The sequence below is a fragment of the Hemicordylus capensis genome, chromosome 3 (assembly GCF_027244095.1).
Source record: "Hemicordylus capensis ecotype Gifberg chromosome 3, rHemCap1.1.pri, whole genome shotgun sequence".
Classification (NCBI taxonomy): Eukaryota; Metazoa; Chordata; class Lepidosauria; order Squamata; family Cordylidae; genus Hemicordylus; species Hemicordylus capensis.
This window is the reverse complement of record NC_069659.1, coordinates 262,149,855-262,173,784: the sequence shown is the minus strand read 5'-3', so window position 1 is coordinate 262,173,784 and position 23,930 is coordinate 262,149,855. Positions and strand designations below refer to the sequence as shown.

Genomic DNA, 23,930 nt, shown 5'->3' with positions numbered 1-23,930 from the left:
CTACCCTTTTTTAAAGGTTACTTTTGACTGCTTTGTGTTCACTTTTGTGCAAAGACAGAATTGAGTTGTTGTTTTTTAATGTAACCCCTCTCCCCAGCTGACTGCTTTACAAATCCACATGGGATAAGCTGGTGCTTCAATTCTATTCCATATAAATATCCCCATATCAGGTTTCCAAAAGACAGGAGTACAACCAGAAAAGGCAAGAGTACAACTTGTCCTCTCTCAATTGATATTTCCAACCGTCAGCATACTACTTCATTCTCTTACCAATTTGGAAATCCTCAGCTTTGCTGCAAGTGGTCATGCTTAGAATGTGCTCATTATAGACCATTATAGATCTGTAATAGTTGTCTGCCATGATTGTCGGCGATTTTAGGTCAGAATCCAACATGGTCTTAAGCATGCTGAAGGCCATCAGAAACAACAGACTTAAACATACCTAACATAATGCTGAATTATAAATGTGATCTTTTTGTGATATGCAGGGTCACATTTTGCCTTGCTAAGTACTTTTCTGTACATCTATAAGGTGTGCAGTTTCCCGACTGTGCAACCATAAAAACTGTACTGAGTATCTCAACAAACAACATCATGTCCCCTGGCAGCTTGGTATTGGTATATAGAGTTGAAGTGCATTGTTCATCCATCTTTTCTATATAAATATATTAATGGGCACCAGGGTAGAATTAATGTTGACTCCTACAGAACTTCAAGTTGCCCTATTACAACACAAGTTGGCATAATGGCATCACAAAGGAAAGGAACATTTTCTTTAGATGACTTTTTCTCAAGCAATATAGTGAATTAAAAGCTAGTAACACTATCCATAAATTGAGTCCCTATAGAAAAATATATCATTGAATCGAAGTGATGAAATGTTATTTGGAATTATAATTCACTCTTTTGTTTATGTCAAATGCTACACACAGTGTAAGAGAGAGATGTCTAGAAGAACAGAAGAGGCGGAGACAAAGAGCAACCAAGAAGATCAGTACCTTTATTGGTACTTTTATACTATGTTTTGCACCGTATGTAATCACAAGGTAAGTTTTAAGATGGCTACTTTAACTCATCTGAACAAACAGATAGCAGAGCAAGACTGTTAAATCACATCAATGAATATCGCAGCAGATTATTAATGTTTGATTATCTACATTTTTGTAAACATTTTCCAGGAAAATGACATATATTGCCATTACTCACACTTTATGGCTCCCATCTTAATAAATGCTATGTTAATTAGGATGGTTTGATTTTTGACTTTAGACAGTTAGATTTTTGGTTGAGAAGCACTCTCTTCACACAATGTTTCTGATCACAAGGAGAGCTTAGTGCACAGAGTTGAGTACAATAGGCCCCTTGTTCATACTTCAGCCAAATGTGCAGAAGTTGCGGGGTCACCCCAGTATTAGGGGCAGGAACAGTTCCATCTTCATGTGTTAAATGACTATGAGGAGGGTAATTTGAGACAAGGCTAAGACCAGATAATATTCAGAATGTTCACCATTCATATGAATGTGTATACCATCTGATGCATAAGAGTTTTGAACACTTGGTGGCTACTTAAAATTAACACTTACCGAAATTCTAAGTTCATGGCCAACATGTGGCTAAAAAGGCAGCAAATCCCCCCTCATTTCAGATCACATGTGATATATTCAGGACCACTTATATATCTTGCTATTATCATTAATGAAAACGAACAGAAATCACAACAAATTTTCTGAAAATACACAGACATTGGACAATTTAATCTTGAATAAATCCAAGAGACCTTTGACCTTGCCATCAATCTGCTTTCCCCCAACACATTCCTTTGCCCTGTCCAGCCAAAACTGAAATGGCACTTGCTTTGTATACCACTGCTTAGGAAGCACTGTGAAAGAATGTTTGAAATAGTCTTCACATTCTTGTGGATCATCTTCTCCAGTCTTATGTGTGAGTTGAGAAATCCTTGGTTGTGAAGAGGCTATCACAACTTCAACTAACAGTATCAATATTCTAGTGTAATTTTTAAATTATCCGTAATTTTATCACTGACTAATATGTGCTAGAAGATGTATTAAAATGATCATTTGGAATGATAAAAATATTCATTTGGGATAAAAATGGTAAAAACATAGCTTAAATCAATATTATGTATTTGCTGAATAATTACGAATAACTTGCATCCATGATCAGAGACTGTTGCAAAATCCCAGTGCCGTTGCTAGGAAGAAGCAAAAAGAAAAGACTTCATTCAATAATGTCACTCAAAATTGTTCTAGTGGAAATGAATTATTGAAATGTTGATTATGGTGCTTCAGAAGCAACATAAGAGGGAACAATCTAAATGGTTATGTTAGCTTCTCTGAACATTTGGAGTGTGTAGATTTATTTTTAACAAAGCAGTTCATGGAAAAAATGAGCATGTTTGGGCACACAGGAAACTTGGAGTAACATTGGGACTGTCAGTGGCTTGATGCTGCTGTCAGTATATCAGTATAAGTCAAGATGGTGAGAAGCATGTTGTTTACCTCTCTGCTCCTACATATTTTGGCTTACGCACGTGATGGGCACCATGCAACCAAATTCAAGCACATTTAAGTCTCAGTGGCTGATATCCAGACTAACAAAGCTCTGGTGTTACAGGAGAAACACCAGTGTAGCACTGGTGTTTCAGAGGAGTTCCAGACAAATGCTACACTGGTGCTTATGTAGGGGCAAGTGAATTTCAGTGATCTCCCCTTCCCCTGGAAACACCCTCTTCAACTCAAAAATGTGTCCCTGGGGGCTCTGCAACTATCAAGGATATATGTTGGAGTGGCACAGAGTGGTTCTGAGGGAAAGGGAGGTTGCTGAAATTTGTCCCCCTCTCTGCTACCTGCTGTGAGAGGTGGAGCTGAGTTAGTTGAATGAAGCACTGGTGCTTTATTAATCTGGATGTTCATCAGTGATTTCAGTACAGAAGTTGAACATAAGCTTAACTTTGAAATCAAGGTCCAATATCTGTTGCCTTGCAAACCTGCTTTCCTACATGTTATGACAATTTTTAGGACACTGGCCAATTAGCTTATATTAGTAACATATATGTAATGTTAAGTGTGGCTATTTTATTAAATGATTCATTGGTTATTAATGCATTAGGCTTATTAGATTAATTTTATGTCTTGGATTTATGTCTAGAAAATATGTTCAAGTACTCTTGGAAAGAGATCTAAGGAGCCCAGTACCAGCTTGTGGGAACATGGCCCTGGGAATGGACCAGCCTTGGCACAGCAGCCTTATTGAACTGCTGCATGATTTCAGAAGGGGTGCCAAGGAAGCAGGCAGAGCAACCAACAGCTCTGATTTCAAAACCTACAGGTTATATGACATATATGACACATTCCTGCCTTGGCCTCAGGAAACAGTAAAGGTTGACGGAGATTTGCCATGCAGAGATGTAGGAGTTCCCCTTGGAAGAGGAACTTCTAGTAGCAGAAAGGAAGGTAGCCTGAAAATGATGCCAATAACACATTTGACAAAAGAGATAGATGTGGGCTTTCCCCTTCACACATTGTGATGGTTCTCTGATTGGAAAAAGGGAGAATTCTAGTCTCAGCCAGCAATATGGGGCAGCATCAGGGATTGACCCACACTCACTGAGGTCTCACCCAGCCAACTTCTGAGGCCCCTGAAGGGTTCACTGCTTCTGTGTCCACCATAGCGCCTTAAGTCAGGGCCCAGTGGATAGGCCTACTGGGTGGTGGAAGCAGTAGTAATGGTTGCACCTACAGAAAAGCTGCTGCCTACAGCTAGAATGGCTGCACTGAGGGAGGAGCATTCATCTGCTTCCCTTTTAGCAGCCTGGTATCAACAGGGGCAGTGCCCATGCACCCTGGTCAAAGGAGGCAGCAGAACCATCAGGGAGGCAGCAGAAGGCTTTGTCCTGGGGCCTACTCTTACTTGTCAATGACCCTACAAGTACATGTCTGTGCCTGCAAGAGAGGCTGGGATCTAGTGAAGCCTGTGAGTTGTCAGTTTTTCCTTTTAGAGGTAGACCTTTCTACCTCATAAAATGTTGCTCTGGCTTTTTTTTAGTACTGCAGGAAAATATCAGCTGAAAAAGAGGTGTCAAAAAGCCTAGGACATGCACACAATATTATGTCTGTACTTAAACAACCAATTGGTTTCCGGGCAAAATACAAAGTGCTAGTTATAACTTATAAAACCCTAAACGGCTTAGGCCCTGGGTATTTAAGAGAGCATCTTCTTCACTACGAGCCACACCACTCATTGAGGTCATCTGAGGAGGTCTGTGTCCAGTTACCACCAACTGGTCTGGTGGCTACACAGAGATGGGCCTTCTCGGTTGCTGCCCCGAGATTGTGGAATGCACTCCCTGCTGAGATACGATCCTCCCCATCTCTGGCAATTTTTAAAAACCATCTGAAAACACATCTTTTCACCCAAGCATTCCCAGCTTTTAAAAACTGTCTGTTTTTAATTTTTATGGCTGATTTTAAATTGTTGCATTGTTTTAACTCTTTATATGTGTTTTAATTGTTTTATGTTAACCGTGCAGAGATGAAAGTTTGGGTGGTATAGACATTTGATAGATAGATAGATAGATAGATAGATAGATAGATAGATAGATAGATAGATAGATAGACAGGGATTATCTAGACCCATTTCAAACTGGCTTTGGGGCAGGCTATGGGGTGGAGACAGCCTTGGTTGGCCTATTGGATGATCTCCATTTAGGGATTGACAGAGGGAGTGTGACTCTGTTGATCCTTTTGGACCTCTCAGTGGCTTTCAATACCATCGACCATGGTATCCTGCTGGATACCATGAAGGGGTTGGGAGTGGGAGCTTTGCAGTGGTTCTAGTCCTACCTCTTGGTAGGTTCCAGATGGTGTCATTTAGAGACTGTCACTCTTAAAAATGAGAGTTATTGTATGGGGCCCCCCAGGGCTCCATTCTGTCTCAATGCTTTTTATCTATCCATTCTATCTCAAGGCTGAATCCAAGAAAGACAGAGGTACTAATTGTGGGAGGCTGAGACTTAGGAAGTGGTTTAGATCTGCCTGTTCTGTACAGGGTTACACTCCCCATGGAAAAAGAGGGTACATAATCTGGGAGTACTTCTGGACTCAAACCTCTTAGGCTGAGGCAGTAGCCCAGAGTGCTTTCTATCAGCTTTGGCTGATATGCCAGCTACATCCATTTCTGGAGATAAACAACCTTAAGACTGGTGCATATGCTGGTAATATCCAGATTTGACTACTGCAATGTGCTCTAGGTTGGGCTCCCTTTGTACATAGTTTGGAAATTGCAGTTAGTGCAGAATGCAGCAGCCAGCTTGGTCTCCAGGGTTGCCCAAAGAGGTCAAATTCCACCCTTTTTAAAAGAACTACACTGCCCACCAATACGTTTCTGGGCAAAATGTGCTGATTATTACCTATAAAGCTCTGAATCACCTATAAGCCCTGAATCAACCTGCGGGGTTGATGAAGAAGAACGCCTTCTTCTTCATCAACCCCACCCTGTTAAGATAATCTGGGGAGGTCTAGTTGCGATTGCCAATATTTTTCCAGGCAAAATACAAAGTGCTGCTTATTACCTTTAATGCCCTGGAGCTCTTCTCACAATCATGGAGAAGAGCTCTTTCAAGGTCTGCGGGGAGAGCGGGTTTGCCCGATCCTCCCCACAGATTATCACTCACCCTTCCCTGGGTGGGCGGATCGCCCACCCAGATGATCAGTGGCTTGCTGCAGCTCTCCTGCGCCTCACCTGCACCTCGCCTCTCCAGCACCTCTACCCGTCCAAGGGTTTGGTGCAGGGAAGCACCACCATACGGCACCCCACCCCCAGAGCCCAAAAAATCACCATGCGAGTGCAAAGTGCACTACTAGGATTCCCCCTGAAAGTGCCTTTTGGACTTCTTTGAGAGTGTCAACGAGTGTGTGGATCAAGGTGATCCAGTTGACATAGTCTACCTGGACTTCCAAAAAGCTTTTGACAAAGTTTCTCATCAAAGACTCCTGAGGAAACTTAGCTGTCATGGGATAAAGGGACAAATACATGTGTGGATTGCTAACTGGTTGAAAGATAGGAAACAGAGGGTAGGTATAAATGGAGAGTTTTCACAATGGAGGGAAGTAAGAAGTGGGGTCCCCCAGGGATCCGTACTAGGACTGGTGCTTTTTAATTTATTCATAAATGATCTAGAAGTAGGGGTAAGCAGCAAGGTGGTGAAATTTGCAGATGATACCAAACTCTTCCGGGCAGTGAAATCCAAAACGGATTGTGAGCAGCTCCAAAACAATCTCTCCAAACTGGGGGAGTGGGCGACAAAATGGCAAATGCAGTTCAATGTTGGCAAGTGTAAAGTGATGCACATTGGGACGAAAAACCCCAAATTCAAGTATATGCTGATGGGATCCGAGCTGTCGGTGACCGACCAGGAGAAGGATCTTGGGGTTGTGGTGGACAGCTCGTTGAAAGTGTTGACTCAATGTGCGGCAGCTGTGAAAAAGGCCAATTCCATGCTAGGGATAATTAGAAATGGGACTGAAAATAAAAACGGCTAACATTATAATGCCCTTATACAAAACTATGGTGCGACCACACTTGGAGTACTGCGTACAATTCTGGTCACCACATCTTAAAAAGGACATTGTTGAACTGGAGAAGGTACAGAAGAGGGCAACCAAGATGATCAGGGGCCTAGAGCACCTTTCTTATGAGGCAAGACTCCAACACCTGGGGCTTTTTAGTTTAGAAAAAAGATGACTGCGGGGAGACATGATAGAAGTCTATAAAATCATGCATGGTGTGGAGAAAGTGGAGAGAGAGAGATTCTTTTCCCTCTCACACAACACTAGAACCAGGGGTCACTCCATGAAATTGATTGCCAGGACGTCTAGGACCAACAAACGGAAGTACTTTTTCACACAACGCGTGATCCACTTGTGAAACCTTCTGCCACAGGATGTGGTGACAGCCAACAACCTGGATGGCCTTAAGAGGGGTTTGGATGACTTCATGGAGGAGAGGTCTATCAATGGCTACTAGTCGGAGGGCTGTGGGCCACCTCCAGCATCAAGGGCAGGGTGCCTCTGAGTACCAGTTGCAGGGGAGTAATGGCAGGAGAGAGGGCACGCCCTCAACTCCTGTCTGTGGCTTCCAGCGGCATGTGGTGGGCCACTGTGCGAAACAGGAATGTAGACTAGATGGACCTTGGGCCTGACCCAGCAGGGCTGTTCTTATGTTCTTATGCCCACCGTGGCTGCAAGCAGCCATGTCAGACACACAATCAGTTAAATCAATCAATTAACTAGGAGGCTATTTAGGCAGGTTTGCCACCATATAGCCACCGGGATCAGGCACAATCCTGGTAGTTCACACAAGCATGCAAAACCAGACTAGGCTCCCTTAGCTCGGTTTTGCACATTCATGTGAATAGATTCCCTGAATGGCTTAAGTCTGGGTTATCTTAGGGAGCACCTTATTCTGCATGATCTGCACTACACATTAATGTCATATGGAGAGGTTCACCTGCAGCTGCCACTGGTTCATCTGGTGGAACATTGGGACTAGGCCTTCTTTTCAGCTGCTCCTAGGGTATAGAATTGGCTCTCTGTGGATATGTGAGGCTTACCAACATTACTGGCTTTCAAGAGAGCCCTTAAGACTCCTTTTGTGTGTGTGGGGGGGGTGGTGTCTGGCCTTCCAGGGTTTTTTAATTGTTTTAAACTGTTTTAATTTTTGATTGTTTTGTTGGTTTTTGAGTATGCGTGTTGTGAACTGCCCAGAGCTGACAGATGGGGTGTTATAAAAATGTAATTAATTAATTAATTAATATGGATGAAATTAAGTAAATATCACATTCCGCATGTTGGATCCCAGCCTAAAAGTAAGTGTGTGTGTGTGTGTGTGTGTGTGTGTGTGTGTGGTGCCCCAATTCAACCTGTAATCATGGATCTCTGCAAGAGTAGTTGCTTCAGGATATGAATGGGAATACACATCTGTATGTGCAGTACATCTGCATGTGACCAACCCAATTAAAAGCAATGTCCAAAATTGGATGCATCTCAGACTTATGCCCACGTTTCCTGATCCAGTAAGTCATACATACACAGAAATTACTTCTGTGCATGGTACTGGATCAGAGAGAAATAAAACTATATTAAATGGCTAACATATTGACTAAATCACTTGACCAAAGCCCAACTGAAATTGATAGGCTAGGTTAGTTATGACTAACTTGTCCTATTAATTTCCAAGGGACTTCTGTCAAGCAGTTTTGTCAGCCTATCAGCCAATGTATTAACCCCTAATTAACTCACTGGACAAAGAGGCACTTTTAAAGTGGTGTCTCTCTTGTATTTAGCCCTGGGAGAACAACTGTCCCTGTTCAAACCCCAGCACAGTATCCCTCCCAGTGGCTGTTGCTGGTGCCCTCTTTGGATATTTTTTTTTAGATTGTGAACCCTTTTGGCGCAGGAAACCATTTTCTCATACTTTTTGCTATCTAAACAGTTTTAAGAACATTTTTGTTGAAACAGTTGCTGACTAAACTTCCAGACAACCTCATTTGTGCAACTTTAAGATGGAGCAGATGGGACTGTTCCAACCGACCTTGTTTTGCTGCACAGTATGTCACTGACAGTATAGAAATATTAATAATAAATAAATGCACAATTTAAATATAAAAACCATCTAAGTGGTGTTTCAAAACAATATATGTTACGAACATTTGAAAATATTTTAGGACACTTAAGGAAATGTAATAAAACTGCCAAATCCTTTTCTGAAAAATGAAGGGGTTTCTTAATAGCCATTGTTTCTTCCAAATCCCTACTTGATGTTCTTTTGTAAAAGGTAAATTGTAATTCATAACATTGATCGATGCAGGATAGGATACAAACCACTTTGCATCTTGGTCTCTCAAGGTATTCACTAAGCTCTCATCAACTACCATCAGAATACCAATAATCTAAGCTACGAAAGTATTTCAATAAGTGTTTGAGCATGAATGATGTCCTTTCCTACATTATCCTTTGCCTCTCTTCTGGATTTCCTTGCTCATCCTCTCTCTGTGAGAATCATAAAAGCCTTCTTAGAAAAACCACAAAAGGCCTTGCATAAATTTAAATTCGTCTTAATGGAGATCTTAAACATAAGAGTGGCACTGATTCAGCCCTGGATTAACCATAAGGCAAAACAAGCACATGCTTAGGGCATCAAGAGAAGGGGGGCACCACAGAGTTTCCCCCCTAGCCATCATGCCCTTAACTCTTTCACTGAACATAAGAACAGCCCTGCTCGATCAGGCCCAAGGCCCATCTAGTGCAGCATCCTGTTTCACACAGTGGTCCACCAGATGCCACTGAGAGCCACAGGCAGGAGCTGAGGGCACGCTCTCTCTCCTGCTGTTACTCCCCTGACCCTGGAACTTAGAGGCATCCTGCCTTTGAGGCTGGAGGTGGCCTACAGCCAGAGGCATAACTAGGGAAAATAGCGCCTAGGGCAAGCACTGAAATTGCACTGCTGTCCAAACAGGAATGATGGGACTTGTAGTCAACAATATCTGGAAATCCCTGTTAAAAGGAACACTGTACCATCTAGACATGGTTGTTGATCAAAACCTGAAAACATGAGCCATCTCTGTAAAAGACTTAGAACAACAGTCAGGAGTTATGCGAGGATTCCAAGTGTCATTTTCTCTGTCTCATCTCATTCTTTAAAAAACATGACTTTGTCCTAGACTAGAGGATCACCTGCCCAAATAGCCACTAGCAAAATAGGGGAAGAAGAAGGTGGTGGGGTGTGTGTGTGTCTATAAACCAGTGAATGATTCCTGCCAGCCTTTGTCTTATGATGACTGTTGGCTCATGATGGGGTATATGTGCATTCACCACACTAGTGCTTACTTTGACACCAAGTAGGAAGAGGATACATTAGTTTGCTACACTAGACAGAGGAATTTGCTACAGGAGCAGACAGCCAAGTTCTGCCAGGGCCAAAACCAGCCCCTGCCAGACTAAGAAATCATTGTAATTTGCCCCTTCCTGTCACAAGCAGTGTGCTCTTCTTTTATTACTGACTCTAACTCTCAGATATCCCAGTCATGGATGGAAAATTCAGGGTCAATTTACAAGAGACACATTTTCTACATGGAAGTTTCTTCTGTGCAGGTGTTGTGCAGAAACCCATGTGTAGTGACCGCCAGGGGCATAGCAAGGTTGGAATTGGCCAAGAAGAGATTTTAAAATGAGCCCCCAGCGCCTCAAAGTCCAGGGCCTCCACACACTCCAGGCCCCCAAGGATTTAAGTCTGATATTCCAAAATAAGTATGCTGCCTGGAAATACATTTCACTGAATACACACATGCACACTTCACAGTATATAGTGATATACATTGAGTACTATATATTTGTGCTACTTTTAATGCCTAGAACACACTAGCAATGCTAATTATTAAAATGGCCCCCTCGCTGCAGATTAGCAAAGGAGACTTTCAACCATGCAGGGTGAGCCTATGTTTGTTTTCTCAGAATTCTGAACAAATTCAGTAAAGTTTGATTCCAGGAGGTTTTTCACACGAGGCTTTTAAAGCCCTTTAACACACATCTCCTCTGGAATGGAGGTGCTGCATTCACATGTTGGCCAGATTTACCCTGAAGTCCCTGCAAGTTATTGGGGAGCAGTTCACACACAAGAAAAATAAAACAAAATAAAAATAAAAATAAAAGCACAACACATGCTTCACAGTTCTCACTCAGACCTTCTGGGTTGCAAAACAACTTGAACATAAGTGCATTTATGAATGAATGAATGAAAATAAATAAAATATACTTGTTCCAGAAGTTTTTGTAATTTTCTGACCTGAAACAAGCCACTTATAGGCCTTTTTAGATAGTTTTTGTTTTTAAAGCCAGCACATTTTTCAGTCTGTTTTAAATTAAATATTCAGAGACTTCTCAGTCTTGCCCCACCCCACCCCATATCAAAGCCCTATGGCAAGCATATTCCTATAGGGGTGGGGGGACCACAAAAAGGAATTCACAGCCTACCTGGCAAAAGCTGTGCTGGATGGTCTGGGCAGACGGTCTGCTGCTGCTGCTGCAGAGAACTCTGCCTGCTTCCTCCTTCCTGGCTTGCTTGGCCTGCCGAGTACAGGCTTCAGGGAGGCCTCTCTGGAAGCCCCGCCCGCCCGCCAATCATCTGAGATGTGGGGAGAGAAGAGCTCTGCAGTTTGCAGGCCTTGCCGATCCTAGGCATCGCCGATCAGCCGGAGCTGGAGGCAAGTGGCTGTGGGGCCCTGGGCTGGGCAGGTGGGCAATGGGGTGGGGGTTGCAGGAACTGGCATGGTGCCCCCACCTCAGTGGTGCCTAGGGCATGTGCCCTGCCTGCTCCCCCCCAGTTTCAACTATGCCTACAGCCTTCCAACTAGTAGCCAGTGATAGACCTCTCCTCCATGAAGTTATCCAAACCCCTCTTAAAGTCATACAGGTTGTTGGCTGTCACCACATCTTGTGGCAGATAATTCCACAATTTGATTATGCATTGTGTGAAAAATTACTTCCGTTTGTTGGTCCTAGATTTCCTGGCAATCAATTTCATGGGATGGCACCTGGTTCTAGTGTTATGGGAGAGGGAGAAGAATTTCTCTCTATCCACTTTCTCCACACCATGTATGATTTTATAGACCTCTATCATGTCTCCCCGCAGTTGTCTTTTTTCTAAACTAAAAAGCCCTAGGTGTTGTAGCCTTGTCTCATAAGGAAGGTGCTCTAGGCCCCTGATCATCTTAGTTGCCCTCTTCTGCACCTTTTCCAGTTCAACAATGTCCTTTTTTAGATGTGGTGACCAGAATTGTACGCAGTACTCTAAGTGTGGCCGCACCGTAGTTTTGTATAAGGGCATTATAATATTAGCAGTTTTATTTTCAGTCCCTTTCCTAATGATCCCTAGCATGGAATTGGCCTTTTTCACAGCAGCTGCACATTGAGTTGACACTTTCAACGAGCTGTCCACCATAACTCCAAGATCACTTGGATCACCAAGGTCACTAACAGCTCAGATCCCATCAGCGTATACTTGAAGTTGGGGATTTTTGTCCCAATGTGCATCACTTTACACTTGCCAACATTGAAACACATTTGCCATTTTGTCGCCCACTCCCCCAGTTTGGAGAGATCCTTTTGGAGCTCCTCACAATCCGTTTTGGATTTCACTACCCGGAAGAGTTTGGTATCATCTGCAAATTTCACCACCTCACTGCTTACCCCTGCTTCTAGATCATTTATGAATAAATTAAAAAGCACCAATCCCAGTACAGATCCCTGGGGGACCCCACTTCTTACTTCCCTCCATTGTGAAAACTCTCCATTTATACCTACCCTCTGTTTCCTGTCTTTCAACCAGTTTGCAATCCACATATGCACTTGTCCCCTTATCCCATGACGTCTACTTTCTCAGGAATCTTTGATGAGGAACTTTGTCAAAACCTTTTTGTAAGTCTAGGCATACTATGTCAACTGGATCACCTTGATCCACACACTTCTTGACACTCAAAGAACTCCAAAAGGTTTGTGAGGCAATATTTACCTTTGCAGAAGCCATGCTGGTTCTCCCCCAGCAAGGCCTGTTCTTTTATGTGCTTTATAATTTTATCCTTGATGATGCTTTCCATCAGTTTGCCTGGAACGGATGTTAAGCTAACCAGCCTGTAATTTCCCGGATTGCCCCTAGATCCCTTTTTGAAAATTGGTGTTACATTTGCTACTTTCCAGTCCTCCGATACAGAGTCTGATTGCAGGGATAAGTTATATCTTTTGGCAAGGAGGTCAGCAATTTCACATTTGAGTTATTTGAGGACTCTTGGATGGATGCCATCTGGCCCTGGCAATTTGTTAGTTTTCAGTTTTTCCAGACGGTTTAGAACATCATCTCTTGTCACTCCTATCTAACTCAGTTCTTTAGCCTCCATCCCTGAAAAGTCTGGTTCAGGAACAGGTATATGCTCTGTATTCTCCGTCGTGAGGATGGACCCAAAGAACTCATTGAGCTTCTCTGCAACATCCTGTTTAATAATCCCTTTCACTCCCTCATTGTCTAATGGTCCAACAGCCTCCCTGGAAGGTTTCCTGCTTCTGATGTATTTAAATAAGTTTTTATTTTTCCCCTTGATACTTTTAGCTAAATGTTCCTCAAACTCTCTTTTCACCTCCCTTATTGTCACCTTGTATTTCTTTTGCCACCTTGCATTTCACTGCCACACTCAACTTTAGTTGATTTTTTGTAATTGTTTTTATCTGCTGTGTTCGACTTTACTCTGCATTGTTAAAAAAAAAAAGTCTTCTTTGGCTCGGTGAGTGACTAAAGTTTCGAGAAACTACTGAACTATGTATCTGAAGTAAAAAGTCATTGATTTGCGAAAGATTACTGTAAAGAGCAGGACAAAATATTGATAAAACTTCACGTAAAAGATGGTCGTATGTTATGATGTCTGACCTTGAAGATGAAATATTTTTCTCAATCATTCCTTCTGTTGCGGCTATTTATAAGAAATTATAGGCAGTGGAACTGTTTTCTTTTACTGTAAAAAATCTAGAAGAAAACTTTTTATAATTTAAATAAATATTAAGGTATAAGTAAATAATTTGCTTGAGTCTTAATGTCTTGTCAGTTAAACAATGGAGGGGGCCAAGGGGGGCACCATTGTTGGGCTGTGCTTAGGGCATCAGTTGTCCTTAATCTGGCCCTGCACTGATTGCATGGGACAGAAAACCCCATCTGGAAACTGACAGCTTGACAGAAAGTAATTATAAGAAAGTGAAACTAATTTTTCACTTAAAATCTATAGTTACTATTGCCTTCAAATGCTGCCCTTGGGTAGCAGTGCCCAGAAATAACCTTGGTTTGGATGTCCATCTGATTTGCCCTTCTACTAACAATAGTGGTGTGTCAGAGCCACATGACATGATCCTAGCTCCTACCATTTTGCTACCTGAAGTGGAGCACCAAATGGATGCCCCCTCTCTTTCCTCTCCTCCTTTTTCTATTAAAACCACACCCCTACAAAATTTCTTCTTTCCATTGTCTCTGTATTCTTTCCTTTCATATTAGGAAGGGAAACCGCATGGTGCCATTTTGCCTTTCTTCCTGTTTAGGGCACACATGGAAAGGGTACTATGCTGCCCCTGAGCACTGGCCCACAACCTTCCGCTTGAAGCAGCCTAGTTCACACTGAACATAAGAACAGCCCTGCTGGATCAGGCCAAAGGCCCATCTAGTCCAGCATCCTGTTTCACACAGTGGCCCACCAAATGCCTCTGGGGTGCCCACAGGCAAGAGGTGAGGGCATGCTGTTGCTCCCCTGCAACTGGTATTGAGAGGCATTGTGCCCCTGAGGCTGGAGGTGGCCCACAGCCACCAGATTTGAGCCATTGATAGGCCTGTCCATGAATCTGTTTAAGCCCCTTTTAAAGCTGTCCAAGCTGGAGGACATTACCACATCCCATGGCAAGGAATTGCTTCTGATTGGACATTGAGACTATTCACATATACATGCAAAACCAGGCTAAGGTTGTGTATGTGTGTGTGATCCACTGGGATCGGGCCCAATCCCAGCAGCAACACAGTGGCAAACCCACCAAAGTAGCCTCCCTCTAAAATGAGGTTAAGGGAGCGAGTGCTCCCTTAACTTTATTTTTTGGATCACGTCTCAGCCACGGCTGGCACACTCAAGTGGGAGGGGGGATCCCAGTAATGCACAATACACTTGCATGGTGCATTATTGGAGCTCCAGTCAGGGGGGCAACATGCAGCGGCATGTCCCAGCACCCTGACCCCCGGACCTGCCAGACAAGCCACCATTCGTCTGGGCGGGTGATCTTCCCGCCCAGGGAAGGCACGGAGATCATCTGTGGGGAAGGTAAGTTAAACCCACTTTCCCCGCAGACCGCCCTGGAGCTCTTCTCACCAATCGTGAGAAGAGCTCCATTGTTTTATGTTCACTTTTATGCATATTGCAGTTACATTTACATTGGTGGAAGCTGCCAGTTTTACAGCAAATTTTTAATAAATAATCAGTGAATGTACTGCTTTCATGGGAATCATTCTAAAAGCATATTTTATGGGGGGTGCCACACACATTTTCTTGAAAGCAGAGGCCTGAAAAAAGGTATGAGTATGAAAAGATGACAACTTTCTTCATGAAAGTGGCCAGTTCATACTCCATGGTGAGGTGTGTGTGTGTGAGAGTGTGTGTGTAGGTAGTTGTGTACTGAAATACATGAGCATATCAAGTCAAACACCATTTGTTTGAGTGTCCTGGCCGTTAGTATTTTGGTGATATTTGTATGTAGGCATAAAAGTAGATTTGCAGTGTTTGCATCCTTAATATACAACTCTAGCTGGTAGAGCTACATAAAACCTCCATGTTCAGAGGCAGTGTATTTCTGAATGCCAAATGTTAGGGACCAGCAGCAGGAATGGGCTGTTGCATAATGTCCTGCTTGTGAATTTTTCATTGGTGCCAATGCTGGAAAAATAATTTTGAATCTTTGGTCAAATTCAGCAGATTCTTATCCTGGATATATTTACCTGACGGTAATATTTCTTCTTCTTCTTCTTCTTTTGGCAGACTGGTAGAATTGTCATCTATAGTTCCCATCAATGCACACTGGGGAGTCATTTCCAAGTGTCTGGCTTATAGCAAAGCTGTTTCAGATCCCTTTGTATACTCTTTGTTACGACACCAGTACAAGAAGACATGGAAGGACATCATAAACAAGATTCTTAAAAGAAGCTCAATAAATTCATCAGCCCTCACAAGTGAATCACAGAGTCGGAATATTTTGCAAGCAAATGAATGAAGAGGCCAGGTTTTGAACTATTTCTTAAATGTAGCCTAATCCTGGTGGAAAGAAGTGGAGGAGGAGTAACTGGTGTCCCTAATATCACCAGTTGACAATATCTTGGAAAGCCTGCCTTCTAAGTCTTCAGCAACTTAGGTGATGATTTTCATAGCAAAGTTGGCTGCCTTTCAGTACTGATATCCAATATTGTCTCAGAAAATCTCCACCAGCTTCATGAAATGTGTGTCTCCTCCATAAAGGCAAAATCCTCTTTTTTTAATACAAGTGTGGTTGGGTATGGGTAAAGATAAAGGTTGCCTTTACATGTCCAAAAATACGCCAACCCTGAAGAAATGTTGGACCTTTTGTGCCAGTTTTGATGTGTGACAGCAACATCTGCTTACTCATGACCATGGCAACATGTGATCAGAAAGATGTAGATATCCTCCTGATTGTTTCTGAGACAGTTGGCCATTCCTAATTACACATAAGTCTGAAAGATCAGAATTGGTAGTGTTTGACCCATCTGCTCCAGGCTTGGAGCAATACTTTTCTCTGTAAAATGATATGGAAAAAAGCTACTACTGTGGCATGGTCCTGCTTACATTTGTCAAGCAACACACAAATTGCCCTTGTATATTAAAGAGCAATTGCTTTCACACATCATAAGGGCATGTCTAGATTACTCTTATTTCAGGGACCGGGTGCACTGTTTCAGAAATTCCAGGTCCCAGACATATAGGCTTTACTGACCTACCAAGCAAAGAGTTGATGCTTGACAGGCACCATCCCTGGATTAGGTAATATAGTCCGCATGTGTATCCTGGAGTAAACAATTTGTCTTCAGAGTGAAGGTACTCATCTTTCCCCAGGTCACTTCAGATTCTCCCCAACAGAGTATTAGAGTATCATACTATGAAAGCAGGTAGCTGCACCTCATAGTGAACAAGTTTTCCCCTGTTGCAATGATTTTCTGACTGTGAAAATACCTAAAATGTTGTTGCGTTAATTTGTAGGTGTCTAATGTCTGCAGTGCTCTGGCTTGTACAGGCTGCTGGCAGTCTGGAATGTAATACTCTTCACAAGGCAATAGCTAATATTCTTATATGTTTTCTACATGATAATGATAATGTTCTGATTAGTGGCTTTGTGTACAGAAATGCTGTGTAGGTCTCCTTAATTAATGCTCAGAACTGGATGAAGTGTTTGCACAGATGCCAAAAAGGATAATATTAGCTAGATCTATTTTTATTTTTAAATTAAGATAAAAATGGTTTATCATGAACAATTAAATTTAAGAGTGAAAACTTCAATCAAATGTATTTTTTAAAAAACTCTAGAAATATTTTTGTTTCCAGTGACTAGAAGTCTGTAAACAATGAACTCTTGGAAATTGCTGGAAGTGGTTTTAAAATACAAAATGAAAGAGGACAATCTAATCACTTGCCACATTTCCCCCTCTTAATCCTTTGTAATTCCCCCTCTTGCTGTTTTCCCTTCTCCCATTGGTAGCCCATCCCTCCTGTACACTGATCACTGCATGAACCTAATGACATGCATAAGGAAGGGACTGGATCAGAGCTGTATTTATTTTAATAATAATATTTAATAATATTTATTAAGAACTTTGCACCAAATAAAAATACTATAATGTTAGAAGGAAACCCCTTCTGTCTTCCAGTTCTGATGATATGGTTAGTTCCTCTATTTCTCACTGATTTCTTAAGCATTAATATATAAGAGACAGATCAGTTAAAGGTCTGTAGGCTAGTTGCCTTGAGTTGGTTGATTGATTGATGCCTTGAATTGGAAGGAGAGGATCATTTTCTCTTAAATCCTCCAAATGATTTTGTTTGTTTTCCAAAGTTCAGCTTTCAGGAAGTGTATGATTATATTCTTCAGCCATATTGCATTACACAGATGCCCAGATGTTATGCTGTGGAACATGAGTCTCTAAAAAAAACCTTACTATCCATGCAAATGCACCTAATTAACTTTCAGTAAAGGTTATGGAATGATATTCCCCTAAATTTTCATTCAGAGCCCAACTTAAATCTGAATACTGTTGCCTCGACCCAGAGAGCTCCTACAAATGTCAGTGCACCTTGGCTTTCAGACATGCCTGGGTTGCCCCATTTATTCACACACTTCCTTTGAAATAAATGCTCTTTCCTTTGAAATGAATGAAACGACAACCTTTGTGAATGCATTGGCACTCCTGGGTTTGGAGTCTTTCTTTCTATATAACTAGATACTACTTTCAAATATGTGTAAATCTACCAACACTAAGCTTCTGAATTTGTTTCACAGCACCTCCCTCTTTAATGAAAGGCTATGAGAAAGACACCATTTTCATTAGCAGTTGTAACTGAGTTTACAATCGCTTGTAACTGATTGCATTAGCTATATAAATTGCTACTAATTCTAAATTGCTAGAGAAGATAATTCTATTGACATTTCTTAGGAGAATGTCCTTATGCTTGCAACCACTTCAGTGCTTATTGTGCTAGCTTCGGTGCCTCATTCCCCCCCCCCCCATTCAGTATTGATTCAGTCATACAGTTAACAGATGATTTCATAATTAAATGGTTTTAGATATTTCACTCTGAAGCCATCTTCCAGTGATTCATAGAAAAGTACCCCCATCTATCATTTTAATTCTGAGGCTTATTAATAACACTCATCTCAAATCAGCAAAAGCTAAATTTGATACAAGATGATCTGGTATATGCGAAATGTTCTTACCTATTAATAAGCTGTAAAGAAAAAATCCCAAGGACAGAATATAACTTTTTGCTATTGTCATTTCCAGATAGTAATTAACCTAAAATACCATATTACTTGGAAAATCTATTTGGTTTAAATAGTCTGTCATTATGTGTGATTTCTTGAGATCTATTCCCTCCTTTTATGTATTGTATTACAGTTGGTGCCAGGGACTAAAATACTCTGCTGCCAAGACTCCACTGTTCAATTGATTATCTTCTCAAATGGACCAATCCTGTCCTCATCTTTGTCATGTCTCTAGGAAGCGACTTTAAAACCCTTGCATTTGTCATAGTGGCAAACATAAATGAAGAAAAACATGAGCTATGATTTAGACAAAAAGCAACCCTTTTCAAGTTCAATTTAATCCTGCAGGAAAGTTATGTGTATGCCACTGAAATCAATGGGATTAGGAAGTGTGTAGTATTGGTTGGATATGAGCAATATATGGACGTGGTATATACATATTATCATAATAAATAATAATAGTATCCAGACTTGTATACATTTTGGCTGGTTCCAGAAAACCCGCATTTTTGGTTTGGCTATAAAATGTTTAAAGGTTTGTGCACATATATAAGAAAACATAGCATGTAGAAACCAAAATACTTTTCATTCTTCTAAACTGTATTTCAGATTCATAATGATGCACTAGAAACTTTCATTCTCGTTGGGACATATAGATAAATGTAAAGTCATCATCAAGCTCAATATTGTCTACACCAGTGTTTCTCAATCACCGGTCTGTAGACCGGTGCTGGTCCGTGAGGAGTTGAGTGCTGATCTGTGCTGGTCCATGAGGATTAATCCCCCCACCAAACAATTTTGAGCCAGTGGGGGCCACCACTGCTGGGAGCTCTCCGGAGCTCATTTCTAGGCAGGCAGCCCTCACTGCTGGGATAGCGTCCATTTCAAGGAAGCTAAATGAGTGTTATCCCAGCAGCTAGGGCTGCCTGTTTAGAATGAGCTTTGGGGAGCTCCCAGCAGTGATGCCCCCCTCCCGGCTTAAAATTGTTTTGGGGGGTGCCTGGGGGTGGGGATGAGGGGGGGCAACCCCTTTACTAACTGCTGGTCCTGGAAACTGTGCACAAAGGATGTACCGGTCCATGACTCCAAAAATGTTGAGAAACACTGGTCTACACCGACCAGTGGTTTCTGGCAGTGGTTTCTTCAAGTTTACAGGCAGAAGTCTCTCTCAGCCCTATCTGGATATGCCAGGGAGGGAACCTGGGAGCTTCTGCATGCAAGGCCAGGGGGGATATCTTACAGATGTAAAGGCTTTTCACATGAGCAGCCTAACCCAGGATCCGTGCAGATCCTGGCACTGCCCGCCTGCTTAATCCTACTTTTAACCCTGGCTCTGGGGTTGTGTGGGTGCTCAGGCTGCATGCCGCCCGAGAACACACACAGCTGGGCACTTAGAGCCCCTGACTCCTGGGGGATTCCCCCAATGTACCACTCTTGCCGTGTGGTGCACTGTGGAATATCCAGAGATCCGTGCTGCTGCAAGCAGCATGGGTCATGTGAGAGCACAATCTATGCTTCCCCCCCATCGAGGGCAGATCATCTTGGGGGGAAGGTAAGTTCAGCTCAGCCTTCCCTGCACCACCCACTTGGCAGTCCTGCACATAGCCTTGTAGTCTCCCATTCAAATGCAAACCAGGGTGGTCCCAGCTTAGCAAAGGGGACAATTCATGCTTGCCACCACAAGACCAGATCTCCTTCCCTCAGGATAAGATTTTGTCAGCCAGACAATCAGTACTGAAGGACTGGGATTTACATTTGGCATGTCCATACTTAACATAAGGGTAGGAATGACACCATCCTCTAAGTTCACTTAATGTGAGGAGTTTTACTTATTAATGCCTTCATCCAGAACCCCATGTATGTTCCACTTTACATATGAAGCTTTTGCCTGCATAGGCTATCCCTTATATTTCAATTAAAGGAATAGATCCATGCACAAAAAGAAGTGTACATACTCCAGAAGCTTTCTTGGCTGAAATGAATCAGGTAGCCATTATAGACAGGGGAGCACGTTGTGTTCATAAAACATTGCATAACTTTAGCTTTGATACTGTATTGTTAAAAGCTTGTTAGCACAGATGGGATTGTCAGCTCAAGCTCTTCCATGTTTACACATAAGTAAGTGCCAAGGAGTGCAATGGAGCTGCCTGCATCATAAGTATACCTAAGACCGGCCTGATGTGTTTAAAACTAGTCACAGAATGTTAACTCAACTTTAGCTGAATTGTATACATTTAAACTTATTTATAAATCAAGCAGATTAAACAATCCTAAAGTCCCTTCATCTTCAATTAATTATCAGTCAGGTTATATATAAGCATTCTTCCTAATTCGTTGGTTAAGAAGAAAGCTAGCTCAAAAACTGTGCCATGTGTTTATGATATCGCTTGTGAATGTTGGACCAGGACCAGTTGAGTAGCATGGCAGCATTCTTACACTTCTGTTGCTAACATTATCCACTGATCTCGGCAAAGCTGGATCCAAAATGAGTGGCGGTCAGTTCTTAACTGATCTTTTTACTGAAGCATGCAGATGTACTATTTACAAATCGTGTAAAGATTTCCGAGAGGACTCCCATAGACTCTATCAGAGTGTTTATACTCTGATTTTATAACGTGATATTTTATTGCACAACATGATTTATTGTGCAAATAAATACAAGAAATGCTGCTCTGGGATAAGGAGAAAAGAGGCAACCATGGACATTTTTCTAGCAGTGGTTACAGGAGACATGTCAATGGAAACTCAACTACCCCGAATCTCTGTAGCTGGAGAGCCTCTACTTCCTTCTTGTTCTAGGACAGTGATTCCCAACCAGGTTTCCTCCTGATGTTGCCGAACTACAACTCCCAGCATCCCCAGTCACAATAAATTATAGCTGGGGGTGATGGGAATTGTAATAACATCTGGAGGAACCCTGGTTGGGAATCACTGCTCTAGGACATCCTTGGAACTGATTGAATATTTACTCTATTGATTTGTGATAATACTTATTTCATGGAGAAAATCATAATCATCATGCAGAACATGCACTGGGAAGCATGGAAGGATAAACATGCTCTGTTGCTATTGCACAATTATCACATGCTAGAAGTCCTATAGAAACCACATGGAAGCTTTGACATGGGCCAAATATGCTCCTGTGCCCTACAGATTGTACAGTTACAGCTTCAGCCCCTACCTGCCCACACTGCAATGACTGTGGGATAAGTGTGTGTGCAGTTTGCAGGGCTGAAGCTATGCTTGGGGCCTGCAAAAAAAAAAAAAGGTCCTGTTTTCTTAGGTCTCTGGGTGTCCTATTTCCTGCATGTTCTATGATGATGATGATGTATATAGAACCATCAGTGTAGATTATGTTTTACACAGACATATGAATGAGACAGGACACTGCCTTGAGGAGCTTACAATCTACTTTAAGTTTCAACTCAGTGGACCACTGCCAAAACTTAGAAGGCAGGAACTGCCATCAGATGCACCTTTGGTAAGAATTCCCCTTATGAGTTCTCTTTGGTTGAAAAAACAAACAAACAAACAGCACTCTTGTGTAGAAGGCATACACTTATCTCCATTCAACTGCATGTCCAGTTATTAGTCATTGTTACATTTCATGTGTTGTCTTGAGCAATAAATCTCCTTTTGCATATGTATAAAGTAGCTTGTAGCTCTTTGGGGGTGCCTTTCTTCCAGAATGAACCTTATAAGGGAGAAGAGCATTTTTAATTTCTTCATATCTAACACATGATAATATTTCTTGTTCAGTACAGCTTAGACAAGCTAGTATTTCTATGCTGGTGCTCAAACAAAACTGAAAACGTTTGCTGAGGGGAAAGCAGTATCTCAGCATTTTGCTGATAGCCTTTGGATGATGCTAAAAATATGGTGCGCATTCCCATTTTAGATGCTGTGTTGAAAGAAGCAGTAGGCAACAGTAGGGAAAATGTGCATCTATGGGATCAGTGCAAATACTGGTTAGGGATGTGCACAAACCAGTTTGGCACCTCCTCTGGGAAGTGCCGAACTGGCTCAGGCGCCCGCAGCCAAAGTGGCTCGGCAGGGCGGGGAGGGTTCCCTTAAGAAGCAAGTCATTACCTGCTCTGCTGTCGCCCTGCAGCTGTTCCGGTGTGGCACTTGCTCTAGTAAAGTGTTACGTGGCTGCAGTGCTGTTGCAGTGCTGCGAGCATGCAGCTGATGCTGCACATGCAGGCTGCAAGGAACAGCACCACAGCTGTGTGCAGCCTTTGCTAGAGCGAGTGCTGCTCCCATAAAAGCAGTGAGGCGGCAGTGGAGGGTAAGGACTACCTGCTTCTTAAGGGAACTGCTTCCTACCCCGCCCATGCCTACACGAGCTGTTTATGCACCTCTCTAATACTGGTTACTTTGACTGCAGACCTCCAACCACATGTGGAATAATCCTGTTGATTCTAATATTCATTGGCAAATGGCCTTCCGTTTGCTGCCTATATATGTATCCATCTTGTTCCATGGCTTGTGCATTGTATCTGTATCTTTCCCTCTTTAGGGTGAAAAGCAGCTGGGGGAAAGAATTCTGAACTGAAAAATATCTAGAAGGGGGGAAAAGTCACCTCTTATCATTCTTCTCCTGAAACACTGAGCCTTATCGGCTGCTTTTGGCTTTAAAAAGAAGACACTGGAGAAATAAATACACCCATATGCATTAAACATGGTGTTTTCCTCAGACTAGCACAGATATGGACAGCCACATGGAGCACTTGCTCACACATGACATTATATGTGTGGTAGAGTATCCTCTGCCATGTGAGTTGAGCACCAGAACCTGTAAGTGCATGAAGTGGGCTACAGAGATTCATGCACGTTATGAAAATTATGTACATTATATGTACATTGATTATTTTGTGTAACTTGAGTTACATTCATTAGTTAGTTTGAACGATTTTAATAATGCACAATACATGATGTGGCCTATCCAAAAGTAAATAACTGCCTAATATTATAATGTGTAATTTCTTTTTAAAATGCAAATCAAAGTGGAGTTCCAAATGTCATTGCCTCTATACTTGTGTTCAATTAATTCATTTGTGTGTGCAATGCTATATTTTTCATACAACGCCTAAATGAACATTTGTAAATAGTAATCCCTATTTATCATGTAGCTTTTTAAATTAAAAAATCTAATTGCTTGATGTTCGTTAATTTTACAGTCTTCACTGCAGAACTGGATTTATTCTGCAGTCAGATTCAACATGAATGTGCATCTTTTCCTAGCTGTGCTTTTCTAATTAAACTGTAGGTGTCTATTATGCATTATATTCACCAAAT

The 23,930-nt window shown here is 42.0% G+C and overlaps 1 protein-coding gene across 1 annotated transcript in view; it reads left to right on the top strand.

Annotated features, from left to right (window-relative positions):
- GPR26 (G protein-coupled receptor 26) overlaps nt 1-19,451 on the top strand; it is a 35,009-nt gene extending 15,558 nt beyond the window's left edge. Inside the window, exons 2-3 of the mRNA XM_053308490.1 lie at nt 933-1,046; nt 15,626-19,451. Coding sequence (XP_053164465.1) covers nt 933-1,046; nt 15,626-15,857 — 346 coding nt within the window. The 3' untranslated portion in view covers nt 15,858-19,451. The remainder of the gene's footprint in view (nt 1-932; nt 1,047-15,625) is intronic.
- Nucleotides 19,452-23,930: the final 4,479 nt, after the last annotated feature.